At 48.0% G+C, this 20712-nt stretch overlaps 1 protein-coding gene across 1 annotated transcript in view; it reads right to left on the reverse strand.

The window, feature by feature from the left end:
* The window catches only part of CDKL1 (cyclin dependent kinase like 1), a 31187-nt gene that overhangs the window by 4446 nt on the left and 6029 nt on the right, over positions 1 to 20712 (reverse strand). Inside the window, exons 3-8 of the mRNA XM_053385282.1 lie at positions 12168 to 12289; positions 7168 to 7240; positions 5742 to 5832; positions 5297 to 5497; positions 2404 to 2486; positions 1306 to 1362 (exon numbers count right to left, since the gene is read on the reverse strand). Coding sequence (XP_053241257.1) covers positions 1306 to 1362; positions 2404 to 2486; positions 5297 to 5497; positions 5742 to 5832; positions 7168 to 7240; positions 12168 to 12289 — 627 coding nt within the window. The remainder of the gene's footprint in view (positions 1 to 1305; positions 1363 to 2403; positions 2487 to 5296; positions 5498 to 5741; positions 5833 to 7167; positions 7241 to 12167; positions 12290 to 20712) is intronic.

Below are 20712 nucleotides of genomic sequence, written 5' to 3' on the forward strand. Positions count from 1 at the left end.
CCTTATTCCCTTATGGGGGACACAAGAGCCCTTATAGAGTCCTTACATGGGTTCCCTATTGGTAGGAGAAAATAACAGAGGCCAACCAGAGAATATTGAGAAGCAAAGTAGCTCATAAGCCTGATCTTTATTGAACTGTTGCAACAGGGTGCTCTCGTCACACGCAGGAAAGGAGGAGGAACCCAGAACCAAGGTGTGCCTGTCCTTATATAGACATTTTAAATTGCCCGCCCTGGAGTCCAAGACCACCTCCAGGAACATCATACCTACATCACAGAAGGGGTGTAGCCCAAGACCACCCCCCAGATACATCATACATACATCACAGAAAGGGCGGTCTACAACAGAAATCTGAGTGCATTGTTTATCTCCTTTCTGGCATTTTACCTGTTAATGCTCACTTGATTGGATTACCTGGGGAGCCTGGCCAGTCTTTTGTAATGATAAATACTTAGTCCCTGAGCCAGGTCACAGGCTCACCCTATTCATACACAGACATACCCTTAAGACAGGATTTGTGAAGGAAAAGACAATGGGGAGGCTTTTCCATTTTCCTTTGACCTTGCAGAGAAATATCTGAGGTCAATTTGGGAGGGACAAAATGGTTTCAGGACTTTTTCTGTGGGGTTTTAGACATGCGGTTTAGATATGCAGTTATGAACATTTATCTCACATATATATATATAATATAACCTTACATTTTTTTATTTCAATGGGAACGGAAGGCTTGCAGAGGTTTGCAGAGCTGACAAAAAAAGGGGAGGCAAACAGCCCATGGGTGCACAAAAAGCCCCTCCAACCCAGCAGGATTTAGTGGGCATAGAATGTGAGCTGACTTTGGTGGAGAAGGGAGAGGGAAATTGGGAGACGGTTAAAGTGGAGCGGCCGAGCAGAAACACTCCACTCTGTGAAAGCTTCGTTCCAAGTTGTTTACTCCCCTTTCCTGGTTTGCTTATATAAAAAAGAAATGGACAAAGACTGCCGAGGGCTTGGTCAATCATCAACTTAATTGCAAGCCGGCAGCGGAACTGGCGCGCAAAGCAGCGAGTTCCAAATGGCCCTCTCCAATGAGCGTTAGGCAAATAAAATGGAAATGGATGGTTAAACTTGCTAAACTGGGTTTCGGCGAAGAAGGTTAAGCAGGGATGATGGCAAAAGAGCCGTCTCAAAATGCTAGTGCATTTTAATGTGGATGGTAAACCTGAAATCTCGTCCCGCTGTTGGGGACTGAATCTGGGACCTTCTGCATGCAAAGCAGCCCGTTGAAGCCTGGCCCATCCTCAAAAACCCACAATACTTGCTCACCTTCATGAGTCCGAGGGCCGAGTAGGAAATACCTGGGAATTTCATTTCTAGAGGCTCCTGGGGGGGGAAGGAGGACAAAATAATGAGCATCACCAGCTTAGAGGTTCCCTCCCCCCTTTCATGTTTTTTTCCAGTTCAAAAAAACTGAACACAAAAAAATACCGTATTTTTCGCTCTATAGGACGCACTGGACCATAGGAGGGGGAGAACGGGAGGGGGGAATTCTCCCCCTCTCTGCTCAGCGCCCCTTCAGCGAATCGGCAGGAGAAACATGAGCCCCTTCCATTTCTCCTCCCGCTTGGCTGAAGGGGCGCTGCGCAGAGAGGGAAAACTGTGCAGCGCCTCTCCAGCGAAGCGAAGCCAGGAGAACAAGAGTGATCGGTGTGCACCGACCCCTCTCGCTCTCCAGGCTTCAGGCGGCTATCCACAAGCCTTCGGAGCTCAGCGGGAACTCCTGCTGCGCTCCGAAGGCTTGCGGATAGCTGCCCGAAGCACCCAAGCGCAGCGGGAGTTCCCGCTGTGCTCCGGGGGCTTCAGGCGGCTTCAGCGAAAGCAATGCGTAGCCTCCAGAGTGCGGGGGAGCTCTCCCTCTGCGCTTCGGAGGCTTCGCGTTGCTATCTCTGAAGCCAAGGAGCCTGCATTCGCTCCATAGGGCGCACACACATTTCCCCTTAATTTTTGGAGAGAAAAAAGTGCGTCCTATAGAGTGAAAAATACAGTAGTTCTATATTTGAAGAACTCGCTCCCTGGACAGGTCAGAAAGCAGAAGCGCCAATCTTGCCCCTTTGGACCTGGAGACCTTCAATTTTCTGCTGCGTTTCCAAGAGTGATCCTTCCCTCCCAACCACTGAAATGCGGGCGCAGATGTCCTAATTGCCAGCGTCTACGTGTCTCTGAAGGCACGTCCCGGAGCCAGCCATTCCATTGAGCTGGTCGCTAGTTCCCAGACAATGGGCCTCATCTCCAAGCAGCCGAAAACAGAAAAGCAATCCTTTGCCTGGAGACGCAAAAAGGCCTTAAAAAGCTAGGAGGCGGAGGGGCCTCCTGTGTCTTGTTTGCAACAGGACTTGTGCAAGGCAGGGGGGGGCGGTTTCTCACCATGCTTTCTGGGTCTGGAACTCTCACCCCGCTGAAGAACTGGTTTGTGCTGAAGACTTGCTGGTGCCTGGGAATGAGGTCCCCTTTGGAGAAGAAGGAAATTGAATCACACTCAAATCCGCATTTGTTCTGCATTTCTAATAACTCAGTCTTTTAGTGTGGCAGCACCTAAACTTTGGAACTCCCTGCCTCATGGTATATCAGACAGGCACCATCACTGGGCTCTTTTCGGCACCTGCTAGAAACTTCCTTGTTCAGACCTGCCTGCCCAGAAGTTTAGAGGCGAGTCTTAATCCGTTTTTAGTCTGTTGCTCTTACAACTTATTCCCTGAACGTCTTAACTTATTGTCATTCGTTTTCCTTCTGGACAAGTCTACTGCTTTGCCTTGTTTGTAAACAGCTTCCAGGGGTTTCTTTCCGAAATAAAGCAGCATATAAATTTCATGAAACAAACAAATAAATTCAAACATTCCTGCTGGCAGCAGGAGTATCTTAGTATCTTGGGGGGGGGGCAATTGCTCAATGTGGGGTGCAAGATGAACCACGTATGTTTACGCAGAAGCATCGCCACCAAAGCAACAAGCCCAAAACTTGTGCCTTAGCCAAAAACAGGCACTCCTACATATTTCCTTTCCCACCTCCCATCATCCGTTTTTCTAAAATCCTTCCTGTTTCTAAGGAAGACACAAACAGCACTAAACAAGCTTTCAGTCCCACAAGTGGATCTCCCCTAATTCCCAGCTTTTTAAAAGATCCATTTGCTGGATAAAAGATCTTTGCTGCAACGCAAAAATCAGTTTGGGTCAGAGATGGGGAATTCTTCTTATGGAAGCTCCTGCAACCAGCTGATGGCTGGGGGCTTGCAAAGTGCAGCCCAAGATGGATCTTTGCAGGAGACTGCAAAACTGCCTTTCAGCCCAGAAGCAAATTCCGCTGCTCCACATCTGGTGGGAGGAATGGAAGTGGCTTGGCCATAAACTGCCCCACCACCAGTCTATCCTCTATTTCTTTGACAGAAGCGGCTTAGTCCTTTATTAGGCATAGCAAACTACACATTATCAAACAGTCACTGTGTACAAATTGTGCAAAATACGAGCTCAACATAACAAGGTTTGTCCCGGTCAGATCTTTAACTCCAGAGAAAACCAATTTGCATAAATAATACAACACAGTGGTACTTCGGGTTAAGTACTTAATTAGTTCCGGAGGTCCATTCTGAACCTGAAACTGTTCTTAACCTGAAGCACCACTTTAGCTAATGGGGCCTCCTGCTGCTGCCACTCCGCTGGAGCACGATTTCTGTTCTCATCCTGAAGCAAAGTTCTTAACCTGAAGCACTATTTCTGGGTTAGCGGAGTCTGTAACCTGAAGCGTATGTAACCTGAAGCATATGTAACCCAAGGTACCACTGTACAGCACTACCGAATCCCCAATCAATTAAGAACCACTAATTCTCTTTATAATGACCCAGTCTTTCTACATGGACAGCACTCAAAAATTCAGCCACTATTAAAGTAATTTGATCATTCCTGTCCGAAAGCAGAACCTGAAGCGTTGGTGGCAAAGAAATCAGTCTATGCAGTCTGCGCAGCGCTCCCTCTAGCTGTTCTGGCTTCTGGGATAGCTGCGCAGCCTGCATTTGCTCCCTAAGATGCACACACATTTCCCCTTTTTAGGAGGGAAAAAGTGTGTCTTATAGAGCAAAAAATACGGTATCCTCTATTGCCGAGCTGATGTCCTTGGATGCAAGAAGCCACCTCTGATCCCCAACTCAATTCCCACTTGGCTCATTAGCCTGCACTGTGAAAACCCAAATGCTAAGGCAAGTGGGCAACTGCTGCTCAGCCTGATGAAGAGGGAAGGAGGCTGGTTTCTCCATCTTCCATGGGTGTCTTACACTTCCATGCACCCTTTCCAACAGTCTTCTCCCTGGCCAACCTGTCTCTCTCAAAACAGCGTGCAAGTCCTGTGCCTTATAGTGGGGGTTGTGCAGGAGACATTCCAAATGGGCCACACGGGAGACACCTCAGGCTGCATTCCCATGGCAGTGTATTTCGGGCTCACTGTCAATGGAAGTCTACTCAATAGTGATCCAGAGTGGATTTCAATGTATAGTTAGCAGAGTAAAAACTTGAACACATTGCAGGATTCCCCAAAAATAGACCAGAGGCAATTTCATCCAGCAGAGCTTTTACTGCTACTGAAGGCAAATGAGCAATAATGGTCACAAATCCAATACATTCAGGACTGGCACTGTCCCTAAGAAATCCAGTTGCAGAAGACTTAACAAACTTACAGTTACTTAACTTATAATAAGTCTAAACCTTAACGCTCAGCATACTACCAGAAAAGAGAGACAGAAAGAGAAAGTGAAACTCAGGCTCCTTCTGGCCTTAGTTTTATAAAGAGATAAGAGAACCAGTTTTAACCAGCTGTACACAGTTTCTCTGAAGGTATATAACCCAAACAATCATGAACTTTCTGCCTGCTTCTCTCACACAGAGAAGCTTCCGGAACCCTCTTGAATTAAGTAGAATAGGAAAGATCTCTACACATCAGATCAATACTTTCTGCACTAAGAAATGCAAACTGACACTCACGACCATCCCCTCCGTGTTACGTTTCGCATGACGCGTGAGCTTTCGCACGCCATATAACCCTCTTCTGGAGCCATAGTGGAATATAATGCAGGTTTGGTTCTCTTTTCTCGGTTATTTGCTTCCAGCGAAAATCCATTTGCAAATGGAAACGAATGCCACAATTGCTTTTTATTCTGCTATAGTTCCACTACCTTCCACGGCAATTACCACGGAGAGGAGAGTGAGACAGATTGTAGCCAGCTGCAGTCAAGAAAAACGCCTCTCTGTTTCCTTGGCACCTCTCAAGGACTTACCCAACGTCCTTCTGATCAGGTAAAGCTGGTCCACATCCGATTTCCCCGGCCACAGAGGGATGCCAGACAGCAGCTCTGCAAAGACACAGCCGATGGCCCAGACGTCCACGGGGGGGCCATACTGGGTGTCCCCCACGAGCAGTTCGGGAGACCGGTACCACCGAGTGGCCACATAGTCTGTGTAGTAATCGCTGGGTCCAGCTGGATAAGGGAGGGTGGGAGCAGGAGGTGAGAATCACACACAAAAGGTGATCTATCCAACAATCGCCCCGGAAGGGTCAAGGTTGCTAGAGGAGCTCCTCCCTTTCCCCATATATTCCTCCTTTGCTGAATTTTGTTAATACATTCCAAGGATTATATAGGAAAAGTAGATGCAGGGAGAGCCATGCCCAGTTGCTTAGCAGATAGAGAGACAGAAATTGTAGCGATAAATAAAGGGACTTACTGAGGATGCGAGCAAAGCCAAAGTCACAGAGTTTGATGACAAAATGCTTGGTTATGAGGATGTTCTCTGGTTTCACGTCTCTGTGGATGCACTGGAAGCAAAGGAAGAGCTGTCAATGTGACAATCAAGTAGAAAGGTAGAGTCTTCACCTTATTTAAAATTGGGGGTGGCAAATGGGGAGCCCCGGTTAGGATCTGGCCCTTGATGCAATCTGGGCCTGCCAATTATTATTATTATTATTATTATTATTATTATTATTATTATTATTATCATCATCATCATCATGTTGAAAAGCCCACATTTATTTGTAGGGGGAAGGAAGAAAAATGGTAATAAACAGAAACATTCCACACTGTAATAGTCCCCCCCCCTGTAACTAACATATGAGAAAAGTATTTATTTATAGAGGCAGTCTGTACTGCCATATCATAAAATATCAAGGTGGTGTACAATATTCAAAGACTCTTAAGTTTTGTTCTCCACATTCCCAGAACAGTTTGTGGTTGTTGTTTTAAACAACAACAACACCATCCTCATGAGAATTCATCAGCATTCTGGTGTGGGTTTCTAATATACACAAGTTTATAAGCAATTCTGTCCAACACGCTAAGTTTTGCAAAGCAATTTCCCCCTAAAACAACGCACTTTTGCATGGTTTTTAGAATAATGTGTGCATTTTTATGAAGGCTTTATCCTAGTATCTGCATTTTGCACAAAATACTTGGCTGCAGAGCTGCACTGCAAGGTTTCAGAGAAGTGCAAAGTTCAAAGGCCATCTGCTTCCGTCTGCTAATTGTTTTGGAATGTGTGACTTAGGTAAGGTACCCCTGCCCGTACGGGCCAGTCTTGACAGACTCTAGGGTTGTGCGCCCATCTCACTCAAGAGGCCAGGGGCCAGCGCTGTCCGGAGACACTTCCGGGTCACGTGGCCAGCATGACATCGCTGCTCTGGCGAGGCAGAGCCGCACACGGAAACGCCGTTTACCTTCCCGCTAGTAAGCGGTCCCTATTTATCTACTTGCACCCGGGGGTGCTTTCGAACTGCTAGGTTGGCAGGCGCTGGGACCGAACAACAGGAGCGCACCCCGCCGCGGGGATTCGAACCGCCGACCTTTCAATCAGCAAGCCCTAGGCGCTGAGGCTTTTACCCACAGGGCCACCCGCGTCCCTGTGACTTAGGTACCCCCCCTTTAAATGCAAAGCGTCAACTTTCTCCCCCTATCCCTAGCAGGCCCCACCCCTTTCTTCTCCCTTCCTTCGCACCCCAGGGGGCTGCAAGCGGGTGGGCAGGCTGCTCTTGCCAGAGGTCTGATCTGATCGCTTGCAGAGTGACTCCAGCACTGGCAGCCAATGGAAATAGGGTTAGGGAGGACAGGTGGTAGGGGAACTGGAATTGCAGGTCGATTGTGCTGATGGCAAGACTTACGTTGTGCTTGTGGCAAAAGTTCACTGCCTGGAGTGTCTGCCAAGTGATGCTTTTCACGAGGTGCTCCGGGACTCTGCAAAGAGATTTAAAAAGAAGAGAAGGAGAAGAGAGCTTGAAATTCCACAACCGCTTGACACAAGTTCATCCACAAAGGGAAGGGACGGTGACAGGCACTGGGGTTTTGTTGTTTAGTCGTTTAGTTGTGTCCGACTCTTCGTGACCCCCTGGATCAGAGCATGCCAGGCACTCCTGTCTTCCACTGCCTCCCGCAGTTTGGTCAAACTCATGCTGGTAGCTTCGAGAACACTGTCCCACCATCTCGTCCTCTGTCGTCCCCTTCTCCTTGTGCCCTCCATCCTCCATCTTTCCCAACATCAGGGTCTTTTCCAGGGAGTCTTCTCTTCTCATGGAGGTGGCCAAAGTATTAGAGCCTCAGCTTCAGGATCTGTCCTTCCAGTGAGCACTCAGGGCTGATTTCCTTCAGAATGGAGAGGTTTGATCTTCTTGCAGTTCATGGGACTCTCAAGAGTCTCCTCCAGCACCAGAATTCAAAAGCATCAATTCTTTGGCGATCAGCCTTCTTTATGGTCCAGCTCTCACTTCCATACATCACTACTGGGAAAACCATAGCTTTAACTATACGGACCTTTGTTGGCAAGGTGATGTCTCTGCTTTTTGGTCAAAACTCTCCACTATGACCTGTCCATCTTGGGTGGCCCTGCACGACATAGCTCATAGCTTCTCTGAGTCATTCAAGCCCCTTCGCCATGACAAGGCAGTGATCCATGAAGGAGTATTTTATGTTACTTAACATAATTCACAGACCCACTCAACAACAACAGCAACAAAACACCTCTAAGCAGGAACCTGAAATACCTGCGAAGAGCCATGCTGGATCAGGCCCCAGGCCCATCAAGTCCCGCATCCTGTTCTCCTACTGGCCAACCAGATGTCTATCATGGGAAACCCACAAGCAGGATTCAAGCACAAGAGCCATCTTCCCCTTCCTGGGTTCCCGGCATCTGGTATTCGGAAACATTGCTGCCTTTGACTGTGGAGGGACAGCCTAGCCATTGTGGCTAGTAGCCACTCACTGAACATGTGCTCATGTGCGTTGGAAATAAACAGAGCTGTCTTGCGCAATGTGCAACGAACCTTTGGAACTCCCTGCTGCAGGACCTGCGGTTTCCAGAAACTGGTATTCAAATGCATTGCTGCCCCCAGGTATGGAGCCTGAGCCGAGCCATCGTAGCTAATAGCTATCAATAGCCTTTTTCTGCTCCGTGAATTTGGCTAATTCTCTTTTTTAAAGCCTTCTAGGTTAGTGGCCAGGACTGACTCCTGTGGCAGTGAGTTCCATAGTTTAACTATGCACCGAAAACCCCGGTATCTCTCCAGGTAAGTTTGGGGCAAAAGTTAGTCGACAACACTGAGCTAGGTGGACAAAGAGTCTGGCTTTGTATAACGCAGCACCCTCTGTTCACACACAGAGATTGGCCGTAATTTAGTGTCAGAAAACTTGCTTTGAATGCAAAAGGTCCCAGAAGCACAGAGAAGAAGCTGACACAACTTTTAAAACTTTTCATGTGAACAGAATCAGCAATTCTGAAACCATCGTGCGGAGGAAAACTGGGTGATAAAAATGACAAATGAAAGGGGAAAGGGTTTTCGCAGGCGCCGGAACCAGTGAAAGTCACAGCAGCTGCCCCTGTGTGACTTTTAGGAGACGGTTTATTGCCTGCATACTGCAGGCAGTGAAGGAGACCCCCTGGCAACCGCTTGCACAGGACCACCCTTGCCCCGTTCCCCCAGAGATGGGGTCTCATCCATGGGGAATCCAAAAACCACGTGTCCCACAGGATGGTGTTGTTTTTTAAAATGTTGTACTTGTCCAGTCCAGTCTCAAGAATTCACAGCATGTTTGGGACTTCTTTTCTGCCCTGTCCTGAAGATTTAAAACGAAAATAATTTAAATGCAGTTCTTTTCACAATGGCAGCACCCCAGAGGGCAGACCCAGTTCTGAACCCCTCACTCCCTGAAACACAGGTTGTGGTTTGGCTGGAGTCTGTGGTTTGCTTGATTCACGGAGCAAAAACGCTGTTGAGAAGGAGGTGTGATATAAAAAGAGACTAGATAAGAAATATGCAACTGTGCGGTATAAGGTAATTGATAGATAAAGTACAGTGAGATTAATTGGAAGTCATTTTTAATTTCTTTCTTTATAAGTTTTATAACTGATTTCAGTATCGGGAGAATAAATGATGTTCGTTATACTAATTTTGTTGTTTCTTATATTGTGGTTGTTCGTTTGACTTCTTCATTATTTGTTTGTTTGTTTGTTTGTCTGTCTGTCTTCCCATAAATGTATTTATTTTAAATCAATAAAGATATACGAGAGAGAGAGAGAGAGAGAGAGAGAGAGAGAGAGAGAGAGAAGGAGGCATGATAATGAAAGCTCTGGGCAATTCCATTTTGTCTGCCTAAAGGTGTCAATTGGCCTCCAAATGGTTGTTGTAGTTGTTTAGTCGTGTCTGCCTCTTCGTGACCCCCTGGACCAGAGCACGCCAGGCACTCCTGTCTTCCACTGCCTCCTACAGTTTGGTCAAAATCATGTTCATAGCTTCGAGAACACTGTCCCACCATCTCGTCCTCTGTCGTCCCCTTCTCCTTGTGCCCTCCATCTTTCCCAACATCAGAGTCTTTTCCAGGGAGTCTTCTCTTCTCATGAGGTGGCCAAAGTCTTGGAGCCTCAGCTTCAGGATCTGTCCTTCCGGTGAGCACTCAGGGCTGATTTCCTTCAGAATGGAGAGGTTGGATCTTCTTGCAGTCCATGGGAGTCTCAAGAGTCTCCTCCAGCACCAGAATTCAAAAGCATCCATTCTTCGGCGATCAGCCTGCTTTGTGGTCCAGCTTTCACTTCCATACATCACTACTGGGAAAACCATAGCTTTAACTATACGGTGATTCTATCATGGATCCGCCCATGGAACCTTCATGGATCCCTGCCTTGCCGTGGCGAAGGGGCTTGAATAACTCAGAGAAGCTATGAACTATGCCGTGCAGGGCACCCAAGATGAACAGGTCATAGTGGAGAGTTTTGACCAAACGTGATCCACCTGGAGGAGGAACCGGCAAGCCACTCCAGTATCCCTGCCAAGAAAACTCCATGGACAAATAATAATAATAATAATAATAATAATTTATTATTTATACCCCGCCCATCTGGCTGAGTTTCCCCAGCCACTCTGGGCGGCTCCCAATCAGTGTTAAAAACAGTACAGCGTTACATATTAAAAACTTCCCTGAACAGGGCTGCCTTAAGATGTCTTCTGAATGTCAGGTAATTATTTATCTCTTTGACATCTGATGGGAGGGCGTTCCACAGGGCGGGCGCCACCACCGAGAAGGCCCTCTGTCTGGTTCCCTGTAGCCTCACTTCTCGCAATGAGGGAACCGCCAGAAGGCCCTCGGCGCTAGACCTCAGCGTCCGGGCTGAACGATGGGGGTGGAGACGCTCCTTCAGGTATACTGGGCCAAGGCTGCTTAGGGCTTTCAAGGTCAGCACCAACACTTTGAATCGTGCTCGGAAACGTACTGGGAGCCAATGCAGATCTCTCAGAACCGGTGTTATGTGGTCCCGGCGGCCACTCCCAGTCACCAGTCTGGCTTCTGCATTCTGGATTAATTGCAGTTTCCGGGTCACCTTCAAAGGTAGCCCCACGTAGAGCGCATTGCAGTAGTCCAAGCGTGAGATAACAAAGATGGACAAAGACAACAGGCCTCTTCTTACATTCTTAAAATATGGTTACCAGATTTTTTTCAGTGAATCTGGGACACTTTTTTTTTTTGGGAAGCTGAGTAGCAACAGAGAGTCATTAGTGGGGATGGTGAGGCAAAAGACCCTGGGCCCAAGCACACATGCACCCTGTGAAACATAAATGCACAGTTTTTAAAAACCTGGGCAATAGCCGCCCGCCAGGAAGTGCTGAGCCTCCCCCGATCAGTCAAAACAAAGGGGGAAAGGCGCAGGAGATCACAGAAGACACATCGTATGGGGACTTACGGAGAGGAAAAATGGCGGGCGCCACAGCAGCGAGCAACTCCTGAAGCCAGCCAGAGCCAACTGCGCTACCAGGCTGCTGAGGCTGCCGCTGCCACGTTTCCCAGGGACAGATTTGCAAATCTGGGGACATTCCGGGGACGGAATTTGTCCGGGGACAGAGCTGCAAATCCGGGGACTCTCCCCAGGAACCGGGGACGTCTGGTAACTATAACCCTATCTTAAAACAATCAAACCGCAGCAACAGTAAGTCAAAATCGTCTCTCCCCAGCACTCACTGAAGCTTCATTAACGTGTGACCCCGAAATTCTGCACCCCCCCTCAAACTGATGTCAAAGTTTTGTGCTATAGTTTTGTGCCATTTTGTGCTGCGAACTCCACATTCCGTGCTGCCCCTCCAACCGTGTATAATGGTACCTCGGGTTAAGTACTTAATTCGTTCCGGAGGTTCTTAACCTGAAACTGTTCTTAACTTGAAGCACCACTTTAGCTAATGGGGCCTCTTGCTACCGCTGTGCCGCCAGAGCACGATTTCTGTTCTTATCCTGAAGCAAAGTTCTTAACCCAAGGTACTATTTCTGGGTTAGAGGAGTCTGTAACCTGAAACGTATGTAACCTGAAGCGCATGTAACCCGAGGTACCACTGTAATTGATAAAGCAAAAATGGGGTCGCAAGTTAATTCCCCCAAATCCAATCTTGACTGGTTGACTCCAGACAGGTGCCAAAGTTTTGTGCTGGTTTTGTGCCACAAACCCAACTTTTTGTGATGCCCCCCGAACTGAGCAATTGCCACGCAAACCAGGGCCACGGGTAAAGGGCCCCAAACCTAGCCTGGTCCAATTGGCTCTAAACTGGTGCCAAAATGGTGTGCTTGTTTTGTACCAGTTTGTTGACTGAGAGGGATTACAGGGGAGTCACACCAGGGACTAGCTACTTACCCCTGTGGGTTCTTGTCCAGCTCATGGAGGACTGTGTGGTCGCAGTATTCAAAGACCAGGTGGAGCTTCCTCTTCCTCCGGAAAACCTCCAAGAGGTTGACCAGGTTGGGGTGTTTCAGTTGCTGGAAAGGACAGGAGGGCATTCTAAGATAGGGTTACCAGATGTCCCCGTTTCCCAGGGACAGTCCCCGGATTTGCGAATAAGTCCCCGGACGAATTCCATCCCCGGAATGTCCCCGGATTTCATCTAATGTCCCCGGGAAACACAGCGGCGGCAGTCTCAGCAGCCTGGAGCAGTTGGCTCTGGCTGGCTTCAGGAGCTGCTGGGAAGTCCCATATGATGGTGGTGCAGGGGCTCAAAGATGCAGCTTCCGGGCTGCCTCCACCTTCCCTGACCCCAGCAACTCAGCTGTGAAGGGAGGCTTCATGCTGCCTATCGGAGCAGCCTCACAACTCCTCCTTGCGTGCAAGCAGGAGTGGAGCAGGGATCTCTCAGCTGTGAAGGGAGGCTTCACGCTGCCTATCAGAGCTTGCGTGCAAGCAGGAGGGGGCAGGGATCTCTCAGTTAGGCAACGGGAAGCCTCCCTTCCCAGCTGAGGGATCCCTGTCCCCTCCTGCTTGCACGAAAGTAGGAATGGGATTGGGGCTGCTCTGATGGGAAGGGAAGCATCACACTGGCTGAGAGATCCCTGCCCCCTCCTGCTTACACGCAAGTAGGAGTTGGGATGGGGCTGCTCTGAAAGGCAGTGTCAGGCAAGTAGGAGCGGGATTGGGGCTGCTCCGATGGGAAGGGAGGCATCGTGCTGCCTGAGCCTCGCCGCCATCCCCACTCTCGGCCCTCCTTCTCCGCCTTCCATGCCTGACCCACTGCGCAACGCTTCCCCACCACCACCACCAAAGAACCAACAACTCAGGGGCTGCCCAGGCTCATGGAGAAAGGAGATAGAAGCCTGGGAGGAAGGGGAAACGTGGTGGTTGAGGTCAAGGTGGCGGCCGCCCCTCTGCCACTGCCATCACTGCAGCATCAACGTCCCGAACGTGTAGTATTTATTTAACGTGTCCCCAGATTCATTGGAAAAAATCTGGTAACCTTATTCTAAGAGGACTGTGGATTGAACCCGTAACCAAGGAACTATCTGCTGCTGCACTCTTAAGACAATCAATAAGATAACAGCCGCAGATAATAACCTCAGTTACAAGCGCAGTACACTAAAATTAGCCAAATGCACACTGGAATAAATACGTGGCTATTTGTTGTTATAATGATTAGCTGGGTATTTCTCTCTTTATGGCTTGAAATTCTTTCTTTTTTTAAAGTACATTGCACTCTACTTCGTGTGGGCCAAGACCCTGAAAAGCAGGCTGGAAAACTAAAGTAAATCTAATCTAATAAAATGTAAATAATGTCCCCCCTTTTTTTATTCTAACAACCACCATGTGAAGTAGCTGAGAAAGAGAGAGAGAGAGAACACAAGCAAGCTCAGGTCACCCAGTCAGCTTTGTGGCCAGATGGAGACTTGAACTCAGAGCTCCCTGGTCAAAGCAAGAACTCAGAGAGGGAAAAGAGCTCTGAGCATGTGCAAAGTGTGCAAACCACAGCTCTTTCCCCACAAAAGATCAGAGCAGAGGGGAAGTTCTCTCAGCAGACTTGCGTTCCTTGCAAATGTACACACACAAAACCCCAAACCCAAACCCTGCATTTCTTAATTCCATCCTTTAAACAGCTGCAAGGTTGAGTCTGCAGGTCAGTTGTGCATTGACTTTATTTGCATTCTTCTGCTGGGGTTAGCAAGTTCGTTTTGCTGTTTTGCATAGAAATGGATGGAGAAAAATGCTGGAGGGCTTCCCTTCCCTTCCCTTCCCTTCCCTTCCCTTCCCTTATCTTCGAGTTGTGTAAGAATAATTTTTTTAAGTGTATGAAGAAAAAGGAATAGGGAAGTTGAGAGGCCTCACTAAGAATTAAGTAAATGCTTCCATTTCCATAGAAAATATTTTATATATATATATATACAATTTGCATACTACTTACCGTAATTACAACAATATCTTAGCAATATATGAGTAACTAAAGACAATAAAAATCAGTTAAAACCACATGCCCTCCAATATCTCTATGATGAAAATAAGGACGTCCTACTTAATAACAAACAACAACAACAAAATTATGAAACTCCCCGCTTGGCCATGAACCTTAGGCCAGTCACTGGCTCACAGGGTCGTTGTGGGAATTAATTGAGGAGGAGGAGAAATGTGCAGGCCCCCTTGAGCTCTTTGGAGAAAAAGGAACCTTGATGGCAGAAAGTGAGGAGGAATTAAAGAACCTTTTAATGAGGGTGAAAGAGGAGAGCGCAAAATATGGTCTGAAGCTCAACATCAAAAAAATGAAGATCATGGCCACTGGGCCCATCACCTCCTGGCAAATAGAAGGGGAAGAAATGGAGGCAGTGAGAGATTTTACTTTCTTGGGCTCCATGATCACTGCAGATGGTGACAGCAGCCACGAAATTAAAAGACGCCTGCTTCTTGGGAGAAGGGCAATGACAGGCCTAGATAGCATCTTGAGAAGTAGAGACGTCACCTTGCCAACAAAGGTCCGTATAGTTAAAGCTATGGTTTTCCCAGTAGTGATGTATGGAAGTGAGAGCTGGACCATAAAGAAGGCTGATCGCCGAAGAATTGATGCTTTTAAATTATGGTGCTGGAGGAGACTCTTGAGAGTCCCATGGACTGCAAGAAGATCAAACCTCTCCATTCTGAAGGAAATCAGCCCTGAGTGCTCACTGGAAGGACAGATCCTGAAGCTGAGGCTCCAAGACTTTGGCCACCTCAGGAGAAGAGAAGACTCCCTGGAAAAGACCCTGATGTTGGGAAAGATGGAGGGCACAAGGAGAAGGGGGCGACAGAGGACAAGATGGTGGGCCAGTGTTCTCGAAGCTACCAGCATGAGTTTGACCAAACTGCGGGAGGCAGTGGAAGACAGGAGTGCCTGGCGTGCTCTGGTCCGTGGGGTCACGAAGAGGCGGACACGAATAAACGACTAAAAAACAACAAATGGGATGAATGAAAAACGAAATGAATAAGTGAAATCTTTCCATTTTAAACGTGGGCATGAATTCCCATGAATCTGGCCTCTCTCATGTATCAGTTTTCCCCTTCCTCACCTGCAAACTCCATTCTCCAACAAACATGCCTTTTCCCTTTGTCAGCTGCAGAAACCCACCTTTGATTATCTGAGTCTTTAAAGTCCCTTTGAATGCCCAGCTCAACACAGAGCTGCTAAAAACATCACAGCGAGGAGGAGGAGAAAGGACTCTTGCGCTCCTGCCTCCCATATATTTCAAAACCCATCATTTGCATCTCAAACAGAGAGAGAGAGAGAGGGAGAAAAAAGGAAGATAAACAGCGGGGCCTCTTTAATCTCCCTGATCCGGGCTTCTGTGTGCCACTGGGGCCTTTGTCCTGCAAGTGTTTACAAGGCTGAAAAATGACTGATCAGGAATCCCATTTCCCCCTGCTGAACGTGCAGCCGCCTGAGATGTCGGACAAGCCCTTCCGTTGCTCGGCCCTTCTCCGCTTCTCAAACAAACAAGCTGTTACTATTGACTGAGAAGGTGTTTTCTGAGCGATGGCGGAGCAGCAAGCCCACACTTGCCGGAACCCAACCCAGAGCGGAGGCTGGCAAACTCGGCCCCATTGCCTTTCTCGTTTTGTTGACCGACGGGTGTATGGCCAGAAGGCGCATTTGTCACCCGGGAGCCTGGCCTGAGCTGCTGCTGCTGCCGCCGCCACCTTTGGGTTTCTCCTCAGGCTCTAGAGACGCACACCCATCTTTCCGCAAGAGGGTTTTGGGCACTGGGGACAGCAGACCAGGGAAGAGGAATCTGTCACCCACGAGATGCCACTGGATTCCAGTTCCTCAACATCTGGAGGGCCAAAGGTTCTCACTGAAGGAAGCTGGTTTCCATCAAGACACACAAACCGGTCTGCCAAAGGGGACCACCAAAGTCTTTAAAATCAAGCATTAATTATTATTTGTGCTGAGGATGGTCTTACACAGTCAACGTGTGGGGCTACCTTTGAAGATGACCGGAAACTGCAATTTATTCAGAATGCGGCAGCTAGAGTGGTGACTGGGAGCGGCCACCGAGACCACATAACACCAGTCTTGAAATAACTACATTGGCTCCCAGGATGTTTCTGAGCACAATTCAAAGTGTTGATGCTGACCTTTAAAGCCCTAAACGGCCTCGGTCCTGTATACCTGAAGGAGCGTCTCCATCCCCATCGTTCTGCCCGGACACTGAGGTCCAGCGCAGAGGGCCTTCTGGTGGTTCCCTCATTGCAAGAAGCCAAGTTGCAGGGAACCAGGCAGAGGGCCTTCTCGGTAGTGGCGCCTGCCCTGTGGAATGCCCTCCCACCAGATGTCAAAGAGAAAAATAACTACCAAACTTTTAGAAGACATCTGAAGGCAGCCCTGTTTAGGGAAGCTTTTAATATCTGAAGGACTATTGTATTTTAATATTGTGTTGGAAGCTGCCTAGAGAGGCTGGGGAGGCCCAGCCAGATGGGCGGGGTATAAATAATATATTATTATTATTATTATTATTATTATTATTATTATTATTATTATTATTATTATTTCGGCAAGAGGGTTTTGGGCACTGGGGACAGCAGACTAGGGAAAAGGAATCTCTAGCCCACGAGATGCCACTGGATTCCATCTGGAGGGCCAAAGTTTCCCACCGAAGGAAGCTGGTTTCCACCAAGACACACAAACTGGTCGGCCAAAGGGGACCACCAAAGTCTTTTAAAAAATTAAGCATTAATTATTATTTGTGCTAAAGATGGTCCTACACAGTCAACGCCATTGGCATCTGCAAAGGCTTTCAGGTGGGCACACTGATTCATACCCTCAGCGCATGTTCCAGAGCTTCCTGCTGAACTTAAGAACATAGGAGAACCCGCTGGATCAGGGCCAATGGCCCATCAAGTCCAGCATCCTGTACTCACAGTGGCCAACCAGATGCCCTGGTGCACTGATTCTCAGCCTGTGGGTCCCCAGATGTTGTTGGACTACAACTCCCATCATCCCTGAGCTCTGGCCTTGCTAGCTAGGGGTGATGGGAATTGTAGTTCAACAACATCAGGGGACCCACAGGTTGAGATAGGCTGCCTGTTATGTACTGAGTTGAATAGGATCCAAAATGCAGCAGTCTGATTGGTCTGCAGGAGCCACCCAATCCAGCTCCAGATAGAAGTGAATCCACAACCTGATTGGCCTACAGGAGAATTCCGGAATTAGCCAATCACGTGGGGCCCATTGTGTCAATAATGTATATAAAGCAGATACTTTGGGGGAACTTTCATTCCTCCTCACTACTGTGAGCTGAATAAAGAGCATGAAATCCACTCTCGACTCTATTTCACTGCCCTAGTGGGAAACCCGCCAGCAGCACCCAAGCACAAGAGCAGCCCTTCTCCCCTCCTGGGGTTTCCTGCAACAGTGACATCACTGCCTCCGACTCTGGACGCAGAGCATAGCCATTAATAGTCCTCTCCTTCCTGAATTTGTCTCGTCCTCTTTTAAAGCCACCCAGGTTGGTGATCATCACTGCCTCCAGTGGCAGTGAGTTCCAGAGGGAATAATCTGCTTAAAAAATACATAAATACTGTGCTTGTTTTACTTTTGTTTGCACGTATAAACAAATTAATTAAATTATTAAATAATTAAATTGTTAGTTTGATTAACAAGCAACCTAATAATTAATTAATTAAATCGATAATTAAATTGATTATTTATTTATTTGATCAATAATTAATTAAATTATTGATTGAATTATTGATTGAATAATAATTAATTAAAAGGAACAACATCTGATATTGACCCCAGTTTGGGGGAAGGCAGGCTTAGCTGATGCACTTAACTACCAAGCCGGATTCAAGGTTTTTTGTATTAATTTACAAAGCCCTGAACAGCTTAGGACCGGGGTGTCTCAGGGACGCCCCCCCCCGAACCCTTCTATCCCAGCTTGATCCTTGAGATCATCTGCAGGAGCACCTTTGGTCATTTCCCAAGCTGATGAGGCTCATTTGACAATAACAAGAAACCGAGCCTTTAGGGTTATTGTCCCAGTCCTGTGGAACCCCCTGCCACTGGAGACTGAGCGAGCCCCTTCTGTGCCAACATTTAAATGCCTGCAGAAAACATTTCCATTCTGCTGGGCTCTACCAGGCCTCAGGTGTCTCTGGAATGGATAGAACTTTGATGCAATCAAGCAAGAGGTTGGATGGGTACGACATGCATTTCAGGGGGTTGGGATGGATGACCCTCAGGGTCCCTTCCTGCTGTACAATTCTGCGCTTCGACAATAAGCAAATTCCTGCAAACGGCCTAATCTCCAGCTGATGGGCAGCGACTCAAGTTCTGTGCCAGGGTATTGTATACGGCAGACTTATGGCAGGCACAGCCCACGGGGAGTAACGGCCGTCACCCACAGCAAATCTTGCACCAAGGATACGGCGACTCTGATGCGGCAGATAAAGGTTGTGCAGACATCTGGCGGCCAGAAGAGCGTGTCAGGAACCGTCCTTTGGTTTAGGAGTGCAAGGCTGATGAAAAAGCAACAGGCTCTGATTGCAAAGCTTCTTGCTTGAAATTATTATTAAAATGATGAGATATTTATTTATACCCCACTTTTTTCCATGACAGGGACCCGAGGCGGCTTACAGATAATAATAATAATAATAATAATAATAATAATAATAATAATAATAATTTATTTATACCTGCCAATCTGGCTGGGTTTCGCCAGCCACTCTAGGTGGCTTCCAGCAAAGCATTAAAATACAATAACATAAGAACAACAGAAAACTTAGGTGGGGGGAACCATTGATAGGAAGCCCCAGAAACAAGACCGCACTGTCACTCCCCAGGAACTATCTACAAATTTGTCCAAGGATTGGCGGAAATCAGTGTGTTCACACCATTATGGCAAAGCTACTTGGCATAAACAAACACCAATAATAATAATAATAATAATAATAATAATAATAATAATAATAAGAAGAAGAAGAAGAAGAAGAAGAAGAAGAAGCAGCAGCAGCAGCAGCAGCAGAATGTATTTTTAATAATAATAATAATTTATTATTTATACCCCGCCCATCTGGCTGGGTTTCCCCAGCCACTCTGGGCGGCTTCCAACTGAATATTAAAAACAGTACAGCATCAGACATTAAAAACTTCCCTAAAGAGGGCTGCCTTCAGTTGTCTTTTAAAAGTAAAATAGTTGTTTATCTCTTTGACATCTGCTGGAAGGGCGTTCCACAGGGCGGGCGCCACTACTGAGAAGGCCCTCTGCCTGGTTCCCTGTAGCCTCACTTCTCGCAATGAGGGAACCGCCAGAAGGCCCTCGGCGCTGGATCTCAGTGTCCGGGCTGAACGATGGAGGTGGAGACACTTCTTCAGATATACAGGACTGAGGCCGTTTAGGGCTTTCAAGGTCGGCACCAACACTTTGAATTGTGCTCAGAAATGTACTGGGAGCCAATGCAGATCTCTCAGAACCAGTGTTATGTGGTCCCGACAGCCACTCCCAGTCACCATTCTGGATTAATTGCAGTTTCCAGGTCACCTTCAAAGGTAGCCCCATGTAGAGCGCATTGCAGTAGTCCAAGCAGGAGATAACCAGAGCATGCACCACTCTGGCGAGACAGTGCACAGGCAGGTAGGGTCTCAGCCTGCGTACCAGGTGGAGCTGGGAAACAGCTGCCCTGGGCACAGATTTGACCTGTGCCTCCATGGACAGCTGTGAGTCCAAAATGACTCCCAGGCTGCGCACCTGGTCCTTCGGGGGCACAGTTACCCCATTCAGGACCAGGGAATCCCCCACACCCGCCCGCCCCGTCCCCCAAAAACAGTACTTCTGTCTTGTCAGGATTCAACCTCAATCTGTTAGCCGCCATCCATCCTCCAACCGCCTCCAGGCATTAATTTACAGGCTACCATTTGCATAGTCCGGGTCATCGACTAGCCTTGCGCCTGTGACACAGTGCACAAAGGGAGAGGGTGGTAGCTAGCCCATTCTTCATGCAGCATGTAGTTAAACTGTGGAACTCCCTTCCACAGGAGGGAGTTCTGAATAGTAGCTGCTGGAAACCCCGGGGGGGGGAGAATTGCTCTTGTGTTCGAATTCTGCTTGTGGGTGGCCCCTGTGAGAACAGGATGCTTCACTTAGAGGGGCCTGATAACGCCAAGGTTGCAGGTTTGATCCCCGTAAGGGACAGCTGCCTATTCCTGCGTTGCAGAGGGTTGAATTAGATAGCTCTTGGAGCCCCTTTTCCAATTTTATGCTTCCCTGCTGGGAGCAAAGCACAGACCATTCAGCCCAAGGAGACCACACCGCCTGCTCCTTGTGTTCCTACAACAATGCGGGCGAGAATGCCAAGGGCTCTGGGAGATGCGCCAAGATGAAACCAGAGATTAGGAGCCACAGAGTAAGATGGCTTAGTTAGCGCGCTCGGCCAGCGTCTCCCAGGAAAAGCCGCC

This window comes from Podarcis raffonei, chromosome 1 (genome assembly GCF_027172205.1).
Source record: "Podarcis raffonei isolate rPodRaf1 chromosome 1, rPodRaf1.pri, whole genome shotgun sequence".
NCBI lineage: Eukaryota > Metazoa > Chordata > Lepidosauria > Squamata > Lacertidae > Podarcis > Podarcis raffonei.